Raw genomic sequence first — 18383 nt, 5'->3', positions numbered from 1 at the left:
TTTGTACTAAAAATTGTTTAAAGATTTAAGAACTTATAAATTAGCTAAGAGTATTTGTACGCTCATTCATATTACTGAATGCAAATACGAATATCGTATGAAACAAATTTCTACAGATTTTTTTCTATACATGAAAAATGATCTTTCTAATACCTTTTGGTCAAAAATTAAATTAATTTATACATCTAAATTTTTTTTTAAGGTTGTATCAATAAAAATTCTAAACCCATCAATCTGATATGATTAGATGACTAAATCAAATCTAATTCAAATAATTAAATCAAATTTAAGTCAATTAACAAAGTCTTTCAACTAATTAAATCAAATCTAAATCAAATAACAAAACTTAACAGTGAAACAGCCGACAAGGAACAAGAGACAGTCATCTCAAAGCACAGCGTGACCTATGGGCAAGACGGTTCCCTTATGAGGGAGTGGCTATCTATTGGAGTTTCAACCAACTACCATCAGTCAATTCCACTTTGGGGATAATTTTTATACGGTCTCCTTATTGTTAAGACTCTTTTTGATTGAATAGTGAAAGATACATGAATGAATCGAGACTACAACCAAATAAGAGCGACTCTGATGATAGAATGAATTAAAAATGCTTAAAAGAATTGAAAATGACTACCTATGGCTCAATCATAAGAACTTCATAGTGTCGAATCTAGATTTTAAATCGTGATCCAAATCTTAAACACGGGTCGTTCCACTTTCAATGAAAATGTTCGATTCTATGATTTTTGTTTTTTTTTTTTTCAAGTTAAATTATAAAATTGAAAGTAGCTCTATTAACAAAACTAAAGCCTGGGGCATGAAGAATAAAAAACCAATTAGCTCTTTGTAGTTGTAATGGACTATTAATAATTTATTACTAAAGTGGTGCAATTTGATTTGATGGCATTTCTTAAAGCTCTTCTCCCGAGTCCGACCAATTAATAATGCCATCCGTTGGTTGGAAGACAGTCAGAAACATGGAGACAAGAAACCAACGGCTCAAACCTTAAAGTACTCAAATAATCCTTAAACAACGCGCAAAACGGGAGAATCCACGCTATTTAGGACGAATTGCAGCAATTTCCCAATCCTAACGAAGTACTTCCTCCGTAATCAAATTTCTCTCTATATATATCACAATGAATATTTCACTTCTTCACAATCTCAGCCTTCTCCTCTTTACTTTTGAACATTTTCCTACCTGTTTTTCCCACCACGATTCAAAATGAGCGTAGAAATTTTGGACGGTGCCACCATTGTCAACTTTGTGGAAGATGACGAGGTTTTTGGTGCAATAGTTCGAGAGCGTTTCAGTCACCTTGATATCGATGGAGATGGTGTTCTTTCTTATGAAGAAATGTTAAGGGAGTTGCAAAGTCTTAGGGTGTTCGAAACGCATTTTGGAATCGATGTGAAACCTGACCCGGACGAACTCTCTTCTGTTTATGGCTCGTTATTTCTGCAATTTGATCAAGACTGCGATGGGAAAGTTGATGTTGGTGAGTTCATGGAAGAAACCAAGAAGATGATGGTGGCAATGGCGAATGGAATAGGGCTTTTGCCGGTTCAAATGGTGTTGGAAGAGAATAGTCTTTTGAAGAAAGCGGTGGAGAGAGAATCCACCAAAGTTGGTGCTTAATTCAAAGTGCTCTTTCATGATTTTGTTATGTTGTGTATTATGTAATTGTGTTTAATTTTGAATTTCATTGAAATTTTGAATTAAAGAGTTTACTTAATTGGTGAAGTATATTTAATGAAAGTGATTTGACCGACATTTCCCTACTTCTTTTACGATATAATCACGTTCGGTATATTTTTTCTACAAATTGTTTGTATAGGTAGTAACTTTTTCAATTCTTTTAATTTTTCTTAGTTATCCTATCATCAAGATCGCTCTCATTTGGATGTGATCTCGATTCATTCATGTATCCCTCATTTACTCGGGTATCACACGTTACCTATATGTATATTTTCATTCGATTGCGACTCTAACCAACTTGACTCTACTCTCGGTCAAGTCTTAAGGTTCAACCTTGTCTCTACTCCAGACCAAAGTCCTTCAAATGCAACGTCACATATGATTACATAATCTTGGTTCTTAACAACATGGCTCACATGCTTCTCCATGGATCTAGATTTTTTTTCGAGATGAGTTTGGACCCTTTATTGGGTCAGAACAAGTTGAAAATATTCAACTAGAGCTTATTGGGTGATATTTGCACTTACTGAAACCTTTGGAAACGTTATAACGTTTATCATGGCATATTGATGCAATCTAGAGCTTATCATAGCATTACAATGTCTATTGAAACATATCAACTCAGTACTAACCAAGAACTTTCGAATCTCATCGATACTTCATGATGTCATCTCGAGCCTTGGAATATCATTGGTCTTTGTTGCTCGCTCAAACACACTTATCGAAAACCAATCTATGAGAATTTTTATCATTAAGTCATCTCAATTATCCCACCACTCAAGTATTATTGAGAAATGACCTCCTATGTCCATGTCGAGTCATTTATACATACCATGCTAGATAACAACAATATATATCAACCTTCAATTTAAGGGACAGGGCATAGTATTAGCACATGCATGCCGCCCAACACTATCCTAAGAAACCTATTTCTAATGGAAGACCTCAAAACACTCGTCTTGCAAGACTCACACTCACCATGACACACGTATGTGCAATGAGGTACTGAAGTTATCCCCAAAGTGGAATTGACTTACGTTTACTTAGGAAAGAATATAGATCAAAAATATATTTTTAAAAAACTAATTCTTTTAATTTCTATTTACCACCTTTAATATTCAAAAAAATTAGAAAAAGAACATGGGAATATAATTTAAAATAATAATAATAATAATGAATGCATGTTGACTATCAAATGCTTCATTATTAGCCATTAGATTTGAAGGGATTTCTTAAACCTCTATTCCTAGTCCGACCAACCTCCGCAATTGCCTCCACAAAGACTTTGACTTCTTCTTCTTCTTCTTCTTCTTCTTCTTCTTATAATCCATGGAACAGAGTCAAAAACGTTTAGAAAGAAAACCATCAAACATCCTTAAACTAAACAACGCACCAAAAGCTCTGTGGAAGATGAAGAAGCCTTTAGCGCGACGATTCGAGAGCGTTTTAGTCACCTCAACGTCGACAGAGACGGCGTTCTTTCGTATGGAGAGATGCTTAGGGAGCTACAGGGTGTTAGAAAATAGCTTCTTGAAGCCATGAAAGTGGCTGCTAATTGAGCTTCTTTTTTGTTTGTATAAGTGAGTTCTAAGATATGTTATGCTCCTCTAAATTCAAATATTGAATACTAGACCTAATGGACTTCTTCTTTGTTGGTTTACTTGGGCAAGAGAAACATAATAAATTCGACAAATTTATCGGTTTGTATCAATTTTTATCATACTTTTAATTTTATCGATTTACTCTAAGCTATGTGTGAGATCTCATATCGGTTGGGGAGGAGAACGAAATATTCTTTATTAGAGTGTAGAAACTTCCTCCTAAGAGACGTGTTTTAAAAACCTTGAAGGGAAGTCTGAAAAGAAAAACCCAAAAATGACAATATCTGCTAGCGGTGGGCTAAGGTCGTTACAAATGGTATCAAAGCCAAACACCAGGCGATGTACCAGCGAGGAGGCTGTTCCCTGAGGGGGTAGACACGAGGCAGGCGATGTGCCAGCAAGGACGCTGGGCTTCAAAGGGGGTGAATTTGGTGGGAGTCCCACGTCTATTGGAGAAAGGAACGAGTGTCAGCTAGGAGGTTGTTCCCCGAAGGAGGGTATACACGAGGTAGGCGGTGTGCCAGTAAGGACACTAGCCCAAAAGGGGTGGATTTGGTGGGAGTCCCACATTGATTGGAGAAAGGAACGAGTGTCAGCAAGGACGTTGGGCCCTGAAGGGGGTAGATTGTAAGATTCCACGGTTTGGGAGAAGAACGAAACACCCTTTATAAGGGTGTGAAAACCTTTGCCTAGCAGACGCGTTTTAAGAACCTTGAGGGTAAGCCCAAAGAGAACAATATCTGCCAGCGATGATGGATTTGAACCGTTATAGTTCTATTATTGCCTTGTTTAAAAGTACTAAAGTTTGATGTATTTGCTAAACTTGGAGAACGAAAAAAAATTGAATGGTTCAAATTCAAATTAAAGGAGAATACATTTAATAATAACATGAATAGTGAGATACACGAATTACTAAGTACATAAGTACATTAATAGACGTTCTAAGCCTCAACGAAGAATCATGAATATTGATATTGTTTGATATATTTTTTCAGTTTGTATAGAACAAAGTAAAGTTCGTTACCAAACATACAAGTTTTTTCGTTTTTTCAAAGTTGTGTGAATAAGAGAATAATTTTCTTTCTCCGACTGTTGAGCTGTGTTGTGAGCATCTTCCAATACCCTCTAAATAATTTATTCTATTTTAAAATAGCTTAGATGAAATTTTTAAAACATGTTTAAGCATTGATGCCTAAAAAATTTAGGATTCACATTGATGGGAATATGATTCACTTTCAAAAGGTAAAAGTGTTGGTAAAATGGAATAATTCCTTCTTTGTTTGGGCTTTTTTTGGTCAAAAAACACTGAAATAAAAAAACAAATGGCCACAGCGATGCAGGTTCCAAGAGAGATTATTTATATGATAATCTGACCCAATTCAAGATCATTCCCCGTTACCTTCCTCCTATCTCCTCTGTTCTTCAGCTAAAGATCAGAAATGAGTGTGGAGATATTGGACAGTGCCACCATTGTCAACTTCGTCGAAGATGAGGCAGCCTTTGGTGCCTGCATAGGAGACCGGTTTGCTCACCTCGACACGAATCATGACGGTCTCCTTTCCTATAGTGAGATGTTGAAGGAGTTGCAGAGCCTCAGGGTCATCGAGGCCGATTTTGGAATCGACGTGAAGCCTGATCCAGATGAGCTTTCTTCTGTCTATAGTTCTATGTTTTTGCAGTTTGATCGGAACTCGAGTGGAACGGTTGATCTGGATGAGTTTAAGGCTGAGAACAAAAGGATGATGCTAGCTATGGCTAATGGGATTGGAGCTTTACCTGTTCAAATGGTGCTAGAAGAGGGCAGCTTCTTGATGAAGGCTGTTGAGAGAGAAGTTGCTATAATGACAACTTGAGCATTCTGATTGCTCTTATGCATAAGAACTGTATTAGTTCTTTTTCAGCAAATGAATGTCAATGCATAAAAATTTCCTCTAGATTCCGAAAAACGTATATATATAGCCGTTAGCTTACACGTAATTCTACAGCAACACGAACCGTATTTTCTACTTGCAAATAGATGATAGTTACTACAAGAACAGGGACAATTCAGGAGATGGAATAAAGCAGAACATACTTTCACCAAACAAATCTAACATAGATGTTAACAACTTTCCAGAATTAAGATCCTCTTTCCAGACTTGAGATAGGACAGCTGACCTTTTAAGAATTTGATCGTCACGCTTGCCCTTACTACTAGTGCTGCCTGAAATCATTTCGTCTTGCGTCGGTCGAGAAGATGTAGGCGAAATCAGATTGGAATTGCCAGAGGCAGCTGGATTGACTGTTCCTTCCATGTATGATGCCGATGAATTAGTTGGCGTGACACCCATCGGGCCATCGATTACCATCTTCTTGAGGGGAGGCTGCCCTTCTAAGTGGTCTGCATTCGACTTGCGCTTGTCTAACATTACACGCGTCAAAAATAGATGAATTTTAGCACGTGAACTTCATCGAGAACTAAAATACTCCAAAACTTAGGATGTATCAAATATTTACATTAAGTCATTCTAGGAACAAAAATTTCTAGCTTAGAGAAAAAAAAGACTGAAGTTGATGGTTTTTTTTGTATCTCAGTAGTTCAATTCAAAGAAAGTTGCAAAGAACGTACTTGAGAATGCTGTGGTGATAACTGTTGCATTCGTCCGAAGGACAGAACCTGCAAGCGTGCTAGGCAGAGGAGGAAAAATCTTGACACGATCATATATGTATTGACCGACCGCTCGCTGAAAAATGTATTATGTCATTATAAGATTGCATCAGTTTCTACAGAACATTCTGGTAAGAAACTGAGAAAGTTGCATGAAAACTCACTAGCAAGGCTCCATAAACACGCCAAGCTTCATGCCGTTTCATCTCATTCTTTTGACTAGCAAGAAGCATCTCAGGTTCCAAAAATCTCAGATATGGCTCAAGATTTGGTAGTACAAGGAGGTGAACCTATATAGAATATCACTATTATAAACTGATATCCATGCATGAATTACTGAAATATACCAATCATAAATAACTAAGAAGTCAAAAGACCATTGCAGTTTTCTACTTCTAATGAAATTACAAATGAGAGATATGCAAAAAATCAGCTGGGAACGAGGAGAAAAAGAAAATCACGAGGGACATCGTTAAAGAAATACCCTCTAAATCAAGGATGAAATGCATGAATGTGCAAATTCAAATTAGATGAAATCAACATGTCGTTCCGACGCATTGTTTAAAGTTCAACATGACTTGGTATGTTTTAAATCTCAAATAGCATACAGAGGCAAATATTTCCCTAAATCTCTTCCCTTCTCCCATGGTGTGGCTTTGCATACTTTCGAGACAAACACGTTAGGTTTCTTTCCATTAAGTCATTTTCTTTTTTGCATCTTTCTCCAACCTTCAACCCCATAGTCTAATTAATGAAGCGTATGAGAAGAGCGTACCACATTCATCCCCAAGGCTGCTAAGCCTTGAACTGCACCATAATGTTGAGTCAGAGACCGTTTTGGGTCTAAAAATGCATTGAGAAGAGTTTTTGTGAGCTTTGTCTGCAGGGTGTTGTAAACATGACCGAACCTGCAACATTGGAACTGCAATCTTACAGAAAAGATCCAAAAGCAAGACGCCTTGGGAAGGAAAATGGCAGACGACAAAGAATTGTACCATGGTCTAAACATTTGTTTTAGCCTAATAGGTTGTTTTTTATTCAGAACATGCTTACATTGAGAGTAAAATGAAAGAACACAAAAGGGCATGAAGAAAACAGCCCAACAAAAGGGAACGCCACATCCGAAACTAACTATTCAGAAAAGGGGTCCAATCCGAAAAAACACGGCCTAAAGGATAATTTCGAAGAGTCTCCATAATAGATGCTCAAAGAGATGCCTTAAATCTAACAAGAAATTGAGATCTCTCAACTCCTCTCTAACCACATCCCCAGACAATGGCAAGTATATGTATAATAGCCCAAACCCACCGGTAGCAGATATTATCCTCTTTAGGCTTTTCCTTATGGGCTTCCCCTCAAAATTTTAAAATGTGTCTGCTAGGGAGAGATTTCCACTCTTATAAGGAATGCTTCGTTCCCCTCTCCAACCAAGGTGGGATCTCACAATCCACCCCCCTTGGGGGCTCAGCGTCCTCGCTGGCACACCGCCCGGTGTCTGGCTCTAATATAATTTGTAACAGCCCAATCTCACCGTTAGCAGATATTCTCCTCTTTGGGCTTTCCCTACTAGGCTTCCCCTCAAGATTTTAAAATGCATCTGCTAGGGAGAGGTTTTCGCACCCTTATAAGGAATGTTCCGTTCCCCTCTTCAACCAATGTGAGATCGTTCCCCTCTTCAACCAACGTGAGATCGTTCCCCTCTTCAACCAATGTGGGATCTCACAATATGCCCCTTATCCTAAGAGGATGGAGGAGAACAACCTCCATCATGGCCGAGCAGGTTTAATGAAAACATAATATTAAAGTAACCTATTGTCTCCATAGCAATGTAAAGTAAAATTTATAAATACCAAATCCAGTTTGATATGCTTTCTACATACGCCTGAACTATTTAATTCAAAAAGGAGGTTGAAATGAAGAAATGCAAATGCTACCAGTGATTGATAAAAAGTAAACGAATAGAATATATAATCAAATCATGTTGATAGGCCATACTCAAAATTGATAAGCATTTGATTAAGTAGATCTGGCAAAATCAATCACCTTTTACAGATTAGAGCAACCACTTTTGCTGTGAAGTCTCTAAGTTCCCAGTGGTTGTCTGAAAGCCTATTCCCTAACCTTTTTGCGACGAGGCAGGTCACAACAGATGGCATCATTTGGTGTAGCTGACAAGAAAAGACACCTGCCTCAGAGACAGATTAACACCTTCCACAGACAGCACCAAGCAAAACCATAAATATTATCCTTATAGTTGCCTCAAAACATGGCTGACTCACAATGTAATAATAGAATGCAAACTAAATATCCTTTGAACAAGTTGAAGAATTATGAGAATCATGGAAGATAAAGCAGGCCAGGATGATGATGGTAACCTGGCTGCTATAGAACATCAATGAGTTCTCAAAATACCGCTAACCTAGACATTCGTGAGCCTCAGTTCAACCTTTAGAAAAAACAGATGACTTAACAGATACATTGAATTCAACTCACATAAGGTTCAATGTGGATGTGAGGATTCTGAAGAAGACTCCAAACAACACGCATTAAAGCAAAAAGAAGGGAATAATCACCCAGTCCACGTGCAACCTGATATAGTTGGAGAATCAAGAACAAAAAATTCTAAATAAAAATTCATAAGAACTTCTAATGGAATCTGCAGATCTTGTATGCTCAAACATTCATACCTCATCAGCTATAAAGCATGTAAAATAAGGAACCAATGGGTGAAGTCCTGAGTCCGTAGATAAACTCACTAATGCCTTCTTAAAAAGAACTGAATTCGACCTACTAACAACAAGCTCTGTGATTTTGTCAAAATATAGCTGCAAATAATGTAATGAAAACATGTAAGTTAGCAAACGATTAAACTTTAACAGAACAATATAAGCAAATAACAAGTCAATTACCTGAAGCTCCTTGGACAGTATATGCTTAACTGGTAATTTAATGTCAACAGGAAGCCCCTCCTTTTGTTCATTAATTTTGACATCAGAAGGTGGTAAAATTACTGTAGATAGGAAGGACAATATACACGTTAAATAACTTGGACTACTTGTTGAGGATTGTCAAGAGAGAGTCCCACATTGACTAATTTAAGGAATGATCATGAGTTTATAAATGAGGCCTTTTGGGAAAGCCCAAAACAAAGTCATGAGAGCTTATGCTCAAAGTGGACAATATCATGTCATTGTGGAGAGAGTCGTGGTTCCTAACACTACTGCAACTATGCAACTAGGGAAAAAGGGAAAGACTAAATGAAAGAATAAAGAATAAAAGTACATCCAATTCTATCTTCCTATTGGAAATATTAAAATAAATTTAACCATACGACCCTTCGATCATAAGCAAACTCCTCCATAACCAACAATGGAAAAAGACTTTGTTTTGTTAACTGTAGTCAGTTTTCGGCCCTTGAACTCTTGCTGAAAATATTTTTTTTTTCAAAACCAACGAACACAGAAATATCTTCTACATGCTACCATGTAAATGGCTGCTATCGAAATTTCAGTTGTTTAAATTTTGGGTATCCAAATAAAACCATCTGCCAGACCTGGGAGTAACAACAATCACATTTTAGTCAGATTTTATACAAACCTTCTACAGGAGCATTTTCTGGTATTGCAGGCTGTACACCTTCAATCGCTAGCCAGTGGCAAAAAACTGCAGTATCAAGAGGAGCTTTTGGCAATGGGGCATCAATGACCTATGAGTAGAAGACACGTTCACATTCATTTAAAGACGTTGACCAGAATGGACCAGCTAGAATGGTGAAAAAATTACTTACATCTTTAAATTCCAGGTCCTTGTCCTCAAGGTAAAACAGATCCCTATGTCCAATAGCTCTTTTAAATCTCAAGGGGCCTCCAGAAGCAAAGCCATACATTGGCTGCCACATCAACATCAAAAAGGAAGAGTGAATAATGTTCCTTTTATTACAAATTGAAAAAAGGAAAAAGGGTACGTTAAAGGAGATTTTTTTTTAATCGCCCTTCTATTACGCGACTGTAAGATTTTGTTATGTTTCACCGCAGTTACGCCAGAATGAAAAGATTCCACACGAGCTCCGGCGTGGTGGCAGGATCAATAGGGGATTGGCTCTGAGTGTAGGTATAGTCAAATCTGCAGGCGTCATGTAAATACATACGCCCAATCTCTTTTGGATGAATGGAGTGATTAACAAGGGGTTAGGCAGGTAGTGTGAGTCCTCTGATTTCCAATGATGTGTTGTGCGACTCCCGCGAAGCGAATGAAAGGAAGCTGGCAAAGAAAGCTCGACGGTAGCAGCTTATAGCCGAAAACTCGCTAAACTTTGGTTCCCTCTCCCCTTCCCTTATTCAATTAAGTGGAAAGTCTTCCATCACCAATTCATGGATATTTCAAGTGATCCAATTATTTTGATCGCCAATGTCAATACGATGCAGTAGGCATCAAAGACACAGGAAGTGGTACGAAAAATTCAGATGGTCCCAATTTAAATCCTTTTACATAACAAAACTTATGGCTTCCTTAAATGGTGCATCAATCAAAGAATGGCAACTACAGTCTATTAGATCACCCTAAATCAAGATCATCAACGTTTAAAACTCATTGTATTTACCTCCACATTTCTCAGGTTTAGTGCACCATCAACATCATCGGCTGTCAACGTAGTTCTCTTGGAGTGACGCATACATTTGATGGCCTCCTAAAATTGGAGTAAGAGAAAGATTTAGCTCATCCATCATTTCATATTCTACAAAATCACATTATATTTACAGACTTTTAGGTATCATAATTTAGAACCACTAGAACAAAGATGTGTGACCCCTCATTCAGTTTAGCTGCACATTATCTAGCATGAATGCCAACATCCATTCCGTAAACAAGAAAATTACCTGCATGATCTCCCGCAAACGATACTCCACATCAGGAGCAACTGCCAATGCGACATCTGGGGACAAGTTATTGATCCCTATACATTGCGCAATGACCTCAACGTTTTCTTTAGGAACTATACTCATTTTCTTGCTTCAAAATCTCATGTACTGAGCGCCCCAAGTAAGTACATACGTCCTACAATGTAAATCGCCAATTAACAAAAACCTCCGTAAAAATGCACAAGATTCATAGAAGAAGAAGGGGGAAAGACCCTCTCAAGCTTAGGTCTAAGCTTGACCAAAAAAGCTCCTAGTGGGCAAATTTGCAAAGACCCAACAAAATACTAATTGTAAAAATGAAGAAATTCCCTATACTTCCCCGAAAATTCCACTGCCGACAAACAAAACTACGCTATTGAAATTGAATCAACAATCAACAAGCAACAAGCAGCAAAATTTCAAAGAGCGAAGAGCTTACGGTAACGATGATGAGTGGGGAGTAAGCGGAGGAGCAGGAAGTTTGAAGCTTTAGCAATTTATAAGAGGAAAATCCCGCAGAATGGATCCAGTAGAAACGGCAGGTACATAAATGTAGAATTAAGCGAACCCGGATGAAACGGGTAACCCGCTTTTCGGATCCGAACATGCTTCATTCGGATCTCCAGGCAAACACGCTTTTGACAATTAGACCATATTAAGAGGGCTAAATTTAAAATTTTAAACTATACGGACTAAATTTCAAAAAACAATTGTTACACAAAGAATTAGTACAAAATTTTAAAAAAATCATCAAATAATAAAAAAACTAAATTTCAAAATTTTCTTTTTATATCTAGACGGTACTGAGTAAAAATAGGCAACGATGCTTGAGAAGATTTCACGATGTTGGTTATGCTTGAGATTTAGTCCATGCCCTGCTCTAAAACACTCTGCCCCCGATTTGCAGCTTATCTGAGTTGTGGCAATTACTTGCAGGTCTCTCTCTCTCTCTCTCTCTCTCTCTCTCTCTCTCTCTCTCTCTCTCTCTCTCTCTGGGCATGACTTTCAGTAGAGTTAAGACTAAAAGAAGGCTGTTTTCCGAGGATTTCTGTTCTGGGTTTTGCTGTTTTTACTGAATTAAAATGGGAATTAAAGGAGAATTGGTTAGGAATGTGTTCTTGAGGAATCGCTCGTTCAGGAAGCATGAGAACAATGTAAGGTGGGATTTTGGTTTTTTTCGATTTTGTACTGAATTGTTCATTTTTTTGTTATTGTCGGCAACCTGTTTGTTGAAATGCCAAGCTGAACTTTCTTCTCCTTTTTAGTTGTTCTTTCACTTGCTTTAGTTTTCAATTTCAATTGTACCCCAATTGTTTGATTCAAATGTAAAGATGCATATTGAAATTGAAATGGAAACCATCTAGTCAATCATCTTTGATATGTTAAGGCAACCCCTTGTATACTAAGGATAAGAACTGTCATAAACAGATAGCAACGGTTGGATGATGGAAGTCCCAGACTAATTTAGGGAATGATTATCGGTTTATAAGTGAGGAATACTAACTCCATTGGTATGAGGCCTTTTGGGGAAACCCAAAGCAAAGCCATGAGAGCTTAGGCTCAAAGTGGACAATATCATACTATTGTGGAGAGTCGTGTTCGTCTAACATGGTATCAGAGCCCTGCCCTAAACTTAGTCGTGCCAATAGATTTGTAAATCCTCAAATATCGAACAAAGAACTCCAAAAGAAAAGGAGCCAAGCTTCCTCGAAGACAGTAAAAAATGACTAAGACTCCAAAGGAGTCGAGCCTTGATAAAAAAACACTTTGTTCGAGGGGAGGTGTTGGATGATGGAAGTCCCAGGCTAATTTAGGGAATGATTATGGGTTTATAAGTGAAGAATACTAACTCTATTGGTATGAGGCCTTTTGGGGAAGCCCAAAGCAAAGCCACGAGAGCTTAGGGTCAAAGTGGACAATATCATACCATTGTGGAGAGTCGTGTTCGTCTAACAGCAACCACCTAAACATAAGATGGATGAATAGTGAAAAGAAGCATTATAGATTAATAGCAAAATCGCTGTACAATTATAACTTTCCAACCTTCGAGATCAATGTTTCGATCCAAAGTAAAATCCTTATTATTGACCTTAGTTCAGACTGATAAACACCATTGAAGCAACACAAGACAACAGAAGAAGAAAAAGTACAATTCTTTATAGTGTCAAAACGAAGTACTTCTTCCTCGAGATGGACATCTATTCATAGCTCACATATAGCACTTAAAAAGAAGAACAAGAAGAAGAATGGTACTAGACCATCTCAGAAATTGGGTAGTCATAAAGAGCTGGCTTCTCTTTAAATATGCATATGATAGAATAGAGGTATTTATTGACCCAGAAGGGGCATATGCAATCATATAGTACAAAAGACCAGACGTTTCATGGGTTATAACCGATTCCATCTCCATTCTCGGACTACTATGAAATGGCATTCGATAATACAACTTCACCCCACTATAGTATAGTTATTCTTTACTAAGATATTATTTGAAACAGAGGACTCTGCATCTAGATCCTATCAATATCTTCGTCCTCAAACTCAATATAAGCATCACCACCACCTTCATCGTCATCATCCATACCCCCAACAATACCCTCGTTAAGACGTGTATTCTCAGGTAGCTCACCATAAGCTTTCAAAAGCCTAGCTTCATCAGGCATGTATTTGAGAATCACGTCAGCTTTGTCGTCTTGATAGTCACGAAGACCAACGAGTATGATATCCCCAGCTGCAATCCAAACTTTCTTGTGCATTTTTCCCCGAATATGACAAAGACGTTTAGTCCCATCGATACACATCGCTTCACACCGACCATTACCTAGCATTCGGAGCACTTGAGCATATTCTTGCCCATCTTCCTTAAACACAAGCTCACGCTTCTCATCATCTGCCTCATTCTTACCTCTCTTCCTATTCTTACCTCCCTTTCCCTTGTTCTTTGGCATGCTTGCAAATTATTCTATCAAGATAATGGAAAATTAGCCACCATAAACACAGCTTCACAAACTAAGCTAGAAATTAAAGGGGAGTTTGTTCGGTAAACAACTATGTGAGAAGATCACTAGCTAAATCTGAATTAACTATGAATATCAGAACAGATTTGCCAAAAAAAAAAGGAAAAAGAGGCAGACAACACTTATGAGTAACCAATCAGTAAATATGACCCTCGCGTGGGGTTTAACTAGCACAACAGAAAATCCCCTTTCAGCTTTCTGATGAAACTCTTACTACTATAACCTTTTTGCATCGGTACTCATTGAAATCCACCGTTTTACATGCGATGCAAGCAATTAAAGACTACGAATTCAAAAAAACTGGCAACCTACTACGAAAATCGAAAATATTCACTCGAATTAATGAACTTATCATCATCTTCTTCAGCACCAGATTAAAAAACAGAACAAAAGAACATCTAACGAAGAGAAGTATACATAGAAATCCCTAAAATCGACATGCACGGACATGGTAATGAATTTGAAGGAAAAGAACAGCCGAAGAGTACCTTCTCAGCACAGAGAATTTGATCGAGCAAGCTAACAGAAGAAAGAAAGCTGTCTAAATTCGAATCTCAGGAAGCACTTATAACCGTAGTAGAGAGAATCCTTTGTGGCCGGGCCGGGTCGGGTCGGGTTTTAGCCCATAAATGACGAGTTCGGGCTTTGGGCTCGTTTCTATGATCCATATACAAGCCCAAAAAGTTGGTCCAATTGATGCATGGGAAGTTTTCTAGTATATACTCCTATTTTCACTAAACAAAAATTCATAAATAATTGGGATTTTTTTACTTTTTTTTTTTTAACCGTCTTTTCGTACACGCTGTCCAAAGTCTATTGACTTTCTTGCTTATACGATACTTCGACGCCTAAACCTCGCGCATGCACAACGAAAGATCGTCGATAGAAAAGCTCTGTGCGCTTTCCTACGAATAATTAGAAAGACCCTCTAAGTCTAAAAAAAAAAACATTTATTGTATTTAGCTTACCCATATTTTTTCGGCTTACATATTTACATTTAGAACAATGTGCACATCAACTTAAAATGTCGAACGGAGTTCGTTCGAACCATAGAAAGAAATGCAAGCACATTGTGATGTATTTGAAGAGAAAAATGAAAAAGTGATATGGGTAGCCTGCCCACCACTTAATGGAATATGAGGTAGGCATGTCGATGTTGACTAAAAGCTACGAGTAGATCGAGTGAATGTTTGTGCCATGATGACTCTCTTGTGTACTTAATATAAAAATCATTTACGAGCAATGCCTCTCTTGTGCCTTGTTGCTCTGCATAATCAAACTTAACAGCTCTAGAACCTTTTCCGATAAAAAGGTTCCACACGAGCTCCCGTTCTGCGGCATGGTGGCAGAGTGAGGCGGTCTAGTAGTTGTCCGTGGGTAAAAGGAGGCACTCGAATCCATTTACGATCCCGAGTTTCTAGACACATCGCACTTCTACTCGGGGCGAGGCCGCCACTCGGCCCTAATCAAAGAGATAGTGAAACCCTCGTTGATCAGGTCAGGGACCCCGGGTGGTAGCCTAATCGAAGAAGTTGAGCTTATGCCACCCCAACTTTTTTTTATAGGATATTTGAAGAAAGAAGCCCCTTCATTATTATTAGTAAGGACGGCTTCATAAAAAGCAAGAAAAGAGCCCAGCAAACTGCGAACCATGATCGACCAACCATAGTCGTGACAATTGCCTAGAGCTTCTTAGCTCACTTGTCCCGAATTATTAATGGATTCATGGTTTATGGAGCTCATATTAATACCATTAATTATGTTTCCCATATCATTAATATGAAAAATATTCGACAATAATTATTTAATAAACAAATAAATCATTCATTTGGGTTATATATTAATTAATTACATTTATTATTTAATTGGGAGAGTTCTCTTTCTTAATTAAATTATTTAACTAAAAAAAATATACTTTAATGATAAATAAGATTCATTATTCAATTATTAGAGTTATTTTCTTATATTTTATGTTCCATTTGAAGATTGAAAAGCCCAAAGCCCAAAGCCCAAAGCTCAAAGCCCAAAGCCCAAACTATATAACCGAGCCCATATTTGTAAAGCCCAATATCTGAAAATCCCAAATGCGAGTGCAACCCGAAATTAAATTCTTAGGGTTAGGGTTTTGATCCTCAGGTTCGATTTCATTCTCCATTTTCACGTTTCCCTTTCATCGGCGACAGGGTTTCGTTCTGTTACTTCGATTTCCATGGCGACGCCAGCAGTGAATGCCCCAGCAAAGAGGAAGCCTGTGTTTATTAAAGTTGAAGATCTAAAGCCTGGTTCGAGCGGCCACACTCTCACCGTGAAGGTCGTGAGCTCCAAAAATGTTAAGGTTGTCAATAAAGGAGGACGATCCGCCATGCCTACGGCTCGCCCTCAGCAATTAACTCGCATCTCTGAATGTCTTGTTGGTGATGAGACTGGTTCTATCGTCTTCACAGCTCGAAATGACCAAGGTACGTTTCTGTGTTGATGTAGAATGTTCGTGAACCTAATTTGTCTCATTTTTTGGAGGTGATTTTGTGTATGGTTACTAAAATAGTTGGATAGACTGGATGGATATGGATTTCCTTTTGCTTAGATTTTTTTTTTTATAGAATTGAGTGCTCTTTGTTTCTGTTGGAATGTTTTGCTGTGAGTGATTTTCTTTTTTGTTTACGAACTTCATCTTTGTTCTTGGTGAATTAAGTATTCTTCTCTGTAACTTTTTTTTTATAACTAGGAATGAAAACTTTTCCTTGGTAATTGAGAAATTTCCTTTGGTAGTTACAATGAGTCCCAAAAAAAAAAAAATTATATAAGCTTGGGGGATCTTTTGTTTAGTTAATTTGTGTTTGAATGGTTATGTTCTTATGGTTGTGTATAAACAAGCAACGTACTTCTCTAAATTCTTTTGCATCAAAAGATATTCTGAAGCTGGATGATGATATTTTGATATTGTTGGTTATTGAAATGGAAGCAAGAACTTACATTAGTGGGAAATTTGAGTTTGTGTTCAACTTATTGTGGGAGTTCTAGAGGCTGTGGAGTAAAATCTTCAATCATTGCTCCCTACCCATCACCAACAAAATGAAAAGGTTCAGAGCTCATGGCGTTTTCATGTCATTCTGAACCAATGTTTGTAATTTTTGCAGTTGATCTCATGAAGCCAGGAAACACTGTGACCCTGCGGAATGCTAAGATTGACATGTTCAAGGGTTCTATGAGGTTAGCAGTAGATAAATGGGGACGAATTGAAGTCGCTGAACCAGCCGACTTCGAGGTTAAAGAGGACAACAATCTGTCACTGGTTGAGTATGAACTGGTTAATGTTGAAGAGTGACTTCGAAGTATGCAGTGTTAATTTATCATATGGATTTACTTTCTCTATTGTGTGGTGGACTGCTTTTTTACTGGTATACAGTTTTATATGGGAACACAAATCTTGCTGGAGGGTAATATAAGTTGACTATTGCTGTGACTACTAAGTGTTCTACCTGCTTAATTTGGGTCTGAATGTGATACAGATCTTGGAAGGCAAGGCCAAATGTTAATTTCTCTGCTTGTATTGGTTGGAAAAGTATATAGAAGGTTTTACTCATGGATCTTCGTTATGTTGCATCACTTGTCTAACTATGGTGACATTCAGCTAACTTCTTCATCAATTGTTTCCTTATCAAAAGGTATACCGAGCTTTCATCATTTAACTCTCTCACAGATGTTTACTCGTCATAAATTTTGATCCTTTCTAAGATGGAATTTCAACATGTCTAAATCATTCAAATTAGTACATTGACTTGAAGATTATGTGCAAAAGAAGCAAAAATTAAAACAAGATTTTCACGTTATTGAACTTTACAATCACTATTTTAAATAGAGCGGATGATTACATTCTGAATTCGTAAAATCTATCTATCGTTAGACCGATAAATGCAAATGGTGGGATCTCAATCGGTTAGAGAGGAGAACAAAACATTCTTTACCAGAGTGTGCAATTGGACATTCTTTACAAGAGTGTGCAGAGTACAAATTTCTTCATAACAAACGTTTTTTAATAATTGTAAGGGGAAGCTCAAAAGGAAAAGTCCAAAGAAATTATAAGAGTGTGCAGAGTACAAATTTCTTCATAACAAACGTTTTTTAATAATTGTAAGGGGAAGCTCAAAACGTTTTTTTAATAATTGTAAGGGGAAGCTCAAAAGGAAAAGTCCAAAGAAATAATATCTGCTAACGTGAGATCTCAATCGGTTAGAGAGGAGAACAAAACATTCTTTACTAGAGTATGCAAATTTCTTCATACTAGACGCGTTTTAATAATTTTAAAGGGAAACTCAAAAGGAAAAGTCCAAAGAAAACAATAAAACAATAAAACTCCGAATGGGGTGGACACCAGGTGTGCCAATAAGGACGCTGAGCTTCGAAGGGGGTGGATTGTAAGATCCCACATTGATTGAAGAAGGGAACGAAACATTGTTTATAAGGGTGAAAACCTCTCATTTGCAGACGCATTTTAAGAATCTTGACGGAAAGTTCAAAAGA

General features: G+C 37.6%; 5 protein-coding genes across 6 annotated transcripts; 3 read left to right on the top strand and 2 right to left on the bottom strand.

The window, feature by feature from the left end:
- Positions 1 to 1138: 1138 nt before the first annotated feature.
- On the top strand, positions 1139 to 1768 carry LOC111792531 (uncharacterized). The gene has a single exon (XM_023674049.2). It carries the CDS (start codon positions 1226 to 1228, stop codon positions 1637 to 1639), a length of 414 nt encoding a protein of 137 aa, XP_023529817.2. The 5' UTR covers positions 1139 to 1225; the 3' UTR covers positions 1640 to 1768.
- Positions 1769 to 4625: 2857 nt separating this feature from the next.
- On the top strand, positions 4626 to 5234 carry LOC111792530 (uncharacterized). The gene has a single exon (XM_023674048.2). The coding sequence runs from the start codon at positions 4740 to 4742 to the stop codon at positions 5151 to 5153; it is 414 nt and encodes a 137-aa protein (XP_023529816.1). The 5' UTR covers positions 4626 to 4739; the 3' UTR covers positions 5154 to 5234.
- LOC111792434 (transcription initiation factor TFIID subunit 6) lies at positions 5208 to 14413 on the bottom strand. 2 transcript variants are annotated; one of them, XM_087123332.1, is made up of 13 exons: positions 14351 to 14413; positions 10825 to 11002; positions 10548 to 10634; positions 9735 to 9836; positions 9545 to 9653; positions 8857 to 8957; positions 8635 to 8772; positions 8441 to 8536; positions 7991 to 8115; positions 6723 to 6855; positions 6112 to 6237; positions 5909 to 6023; positions 5208 to 5701 (listed from the first exon to the last, which is right to left on the bottom strand). In XM_087123332.1, the coding sequence occupies exons 2-13, from the start codon at positions 10948 to 10950 to the stop codon at positions 5328 to 5330; spliced, it is 1632 nt and encodes a 543-aa protein (XP_086979458.1). In that variant the 5' UTR covers positions 10951 to 11002; positions 14351 to 14413; the 3' UTR covers positions 5208 to 5327. The 2 variants fall into 2 exon arrangements, with proteins under 2 accessions (XP_086979458.1, XP_023529663.2); XM_023673895.2 differs by lacking the exon at positions 14351 to 14413 and adding an exon at positions 11285 to 11437.
- On the bottom strand, positions 13157 to 14419 carry LOC111792526 (eukaryotic translation initiation factor 1A). Its single transcript, XM_023674044.2, has 2 exons — positions 14351 to 14419; positions 13157 to 13807 (listed from the first exon to the last, which is right to left on the bottom strand). The coding sequence occupies exon 2, from the start codon at positions 13791 to 13793 to the stop codon at positions 13356 to 13358; it is 438 nt and encodes a 145-aa protein (XP_023529812.1). The 5' UTR covers positions 13794 to 13807; positions 14351 to 14419; the 3' UTR covers positions 13157 to 13355.
- Positions 14420 to 15961: 1542 nt separating this feature from the next.
- Positions 15962 to 17445, top strand: LOC111792525 (uncharacterized protein At4g28440). The gene is made up of 2 exons (XM_023674042.2): positions 15962 to 16321; positions 17000 to 17445. The coding sequence occupies exons 1-2, from the start codon at positions 16072 to 16074 to the stop codon at positions 17185 to 17187; spliced, it is 438 nt and encodes a 145-aa protein (XP_023529810.1). The 5' UTR covers positions 15962 to 16071; the 3' UTR covers positions 17188 to 17445.
- The last annotated feature ends 938 nt before the right edge of the window (positions 17446 to 18383 follow it).

The sequence above is a fragment of the Cucurbita pepo genome, chromosome 4 (genome assembly GCF_057944985.1).
Source record: "Cucurbita pepo subsp. pepo isolate OVF chromosome 4, ASM5794498v1, whole genome shotgun sequence".
Classification (NCBI taxonomy): Eukaryota; Viridiplantae; Streptophyta; class Magnoliopsida; order Cucurbitales; family Cucurbitaceae; genus Cucurbita; species Cucurbita pepo.
Note: the sequence above shows the minus strand (reverse complement) of the source record. Positions and strands in the feature narration are given on the sequence as shown.

Bases quoted from the DNA above. Each gene is read 5' to 3' on its own strand.
- LOC111792525 (XM_023674042.2), top strand. From the start codon at position 16,072: ATGGCGACGCCAGCAGTGAATGCCCCAGCAAAGAGGAAGCCTGTGTTT. The intron at 16,322-16,999 runs GTACGTTTCTGT...TAATTTTTGCAG, and splicing joins CACAGCTCGAAATGACCAAG to TTGATCTCATGAAGCCAGGA.
- LOC111792531 (XM_023674049.2), top strand. From the start codon at position 1,226: ATGAGCGTAGAAATTTTGGACGGTGCCACCATTGTCAACTTTGTGGAA.
- LOC111792434 (XM_087123332.1), bottom strand. From the start codon at position 10,950: ATGAGTATAGTTCCTAAAGAAAACGTTGAGGTCATTGCGCAATGTATA. The intron at 8,958-9,544 runs GTTTGTATAAAA...TCCTATCTACAG, and splicing joins AGAAAATGCTCCTGTAGAAG to TAATTTTACCACCTTCTGAT. The intron at 8,537-8,634 runs GTATGAATGTTT...CAACTATATCAG, and splicing joins CATGCTTTATAGCTGATGAG to GTTGCACGTGGACTGGGTGA.
- LOC111792526 (XM_023674044.2), bottom strand. From the start codon at position 13,793: ATGCCAAAGAACAAGGGAAAGGGAGGTAAGAATAGGAAGAGAGGTAAG.
- LOC111792530 (XM_023674048.2), top strand. From the start codon at position 4,740: ATGAGTGTGGAGATATTGGACAGTGCCACCATTGTCAACTTCGTCGAA.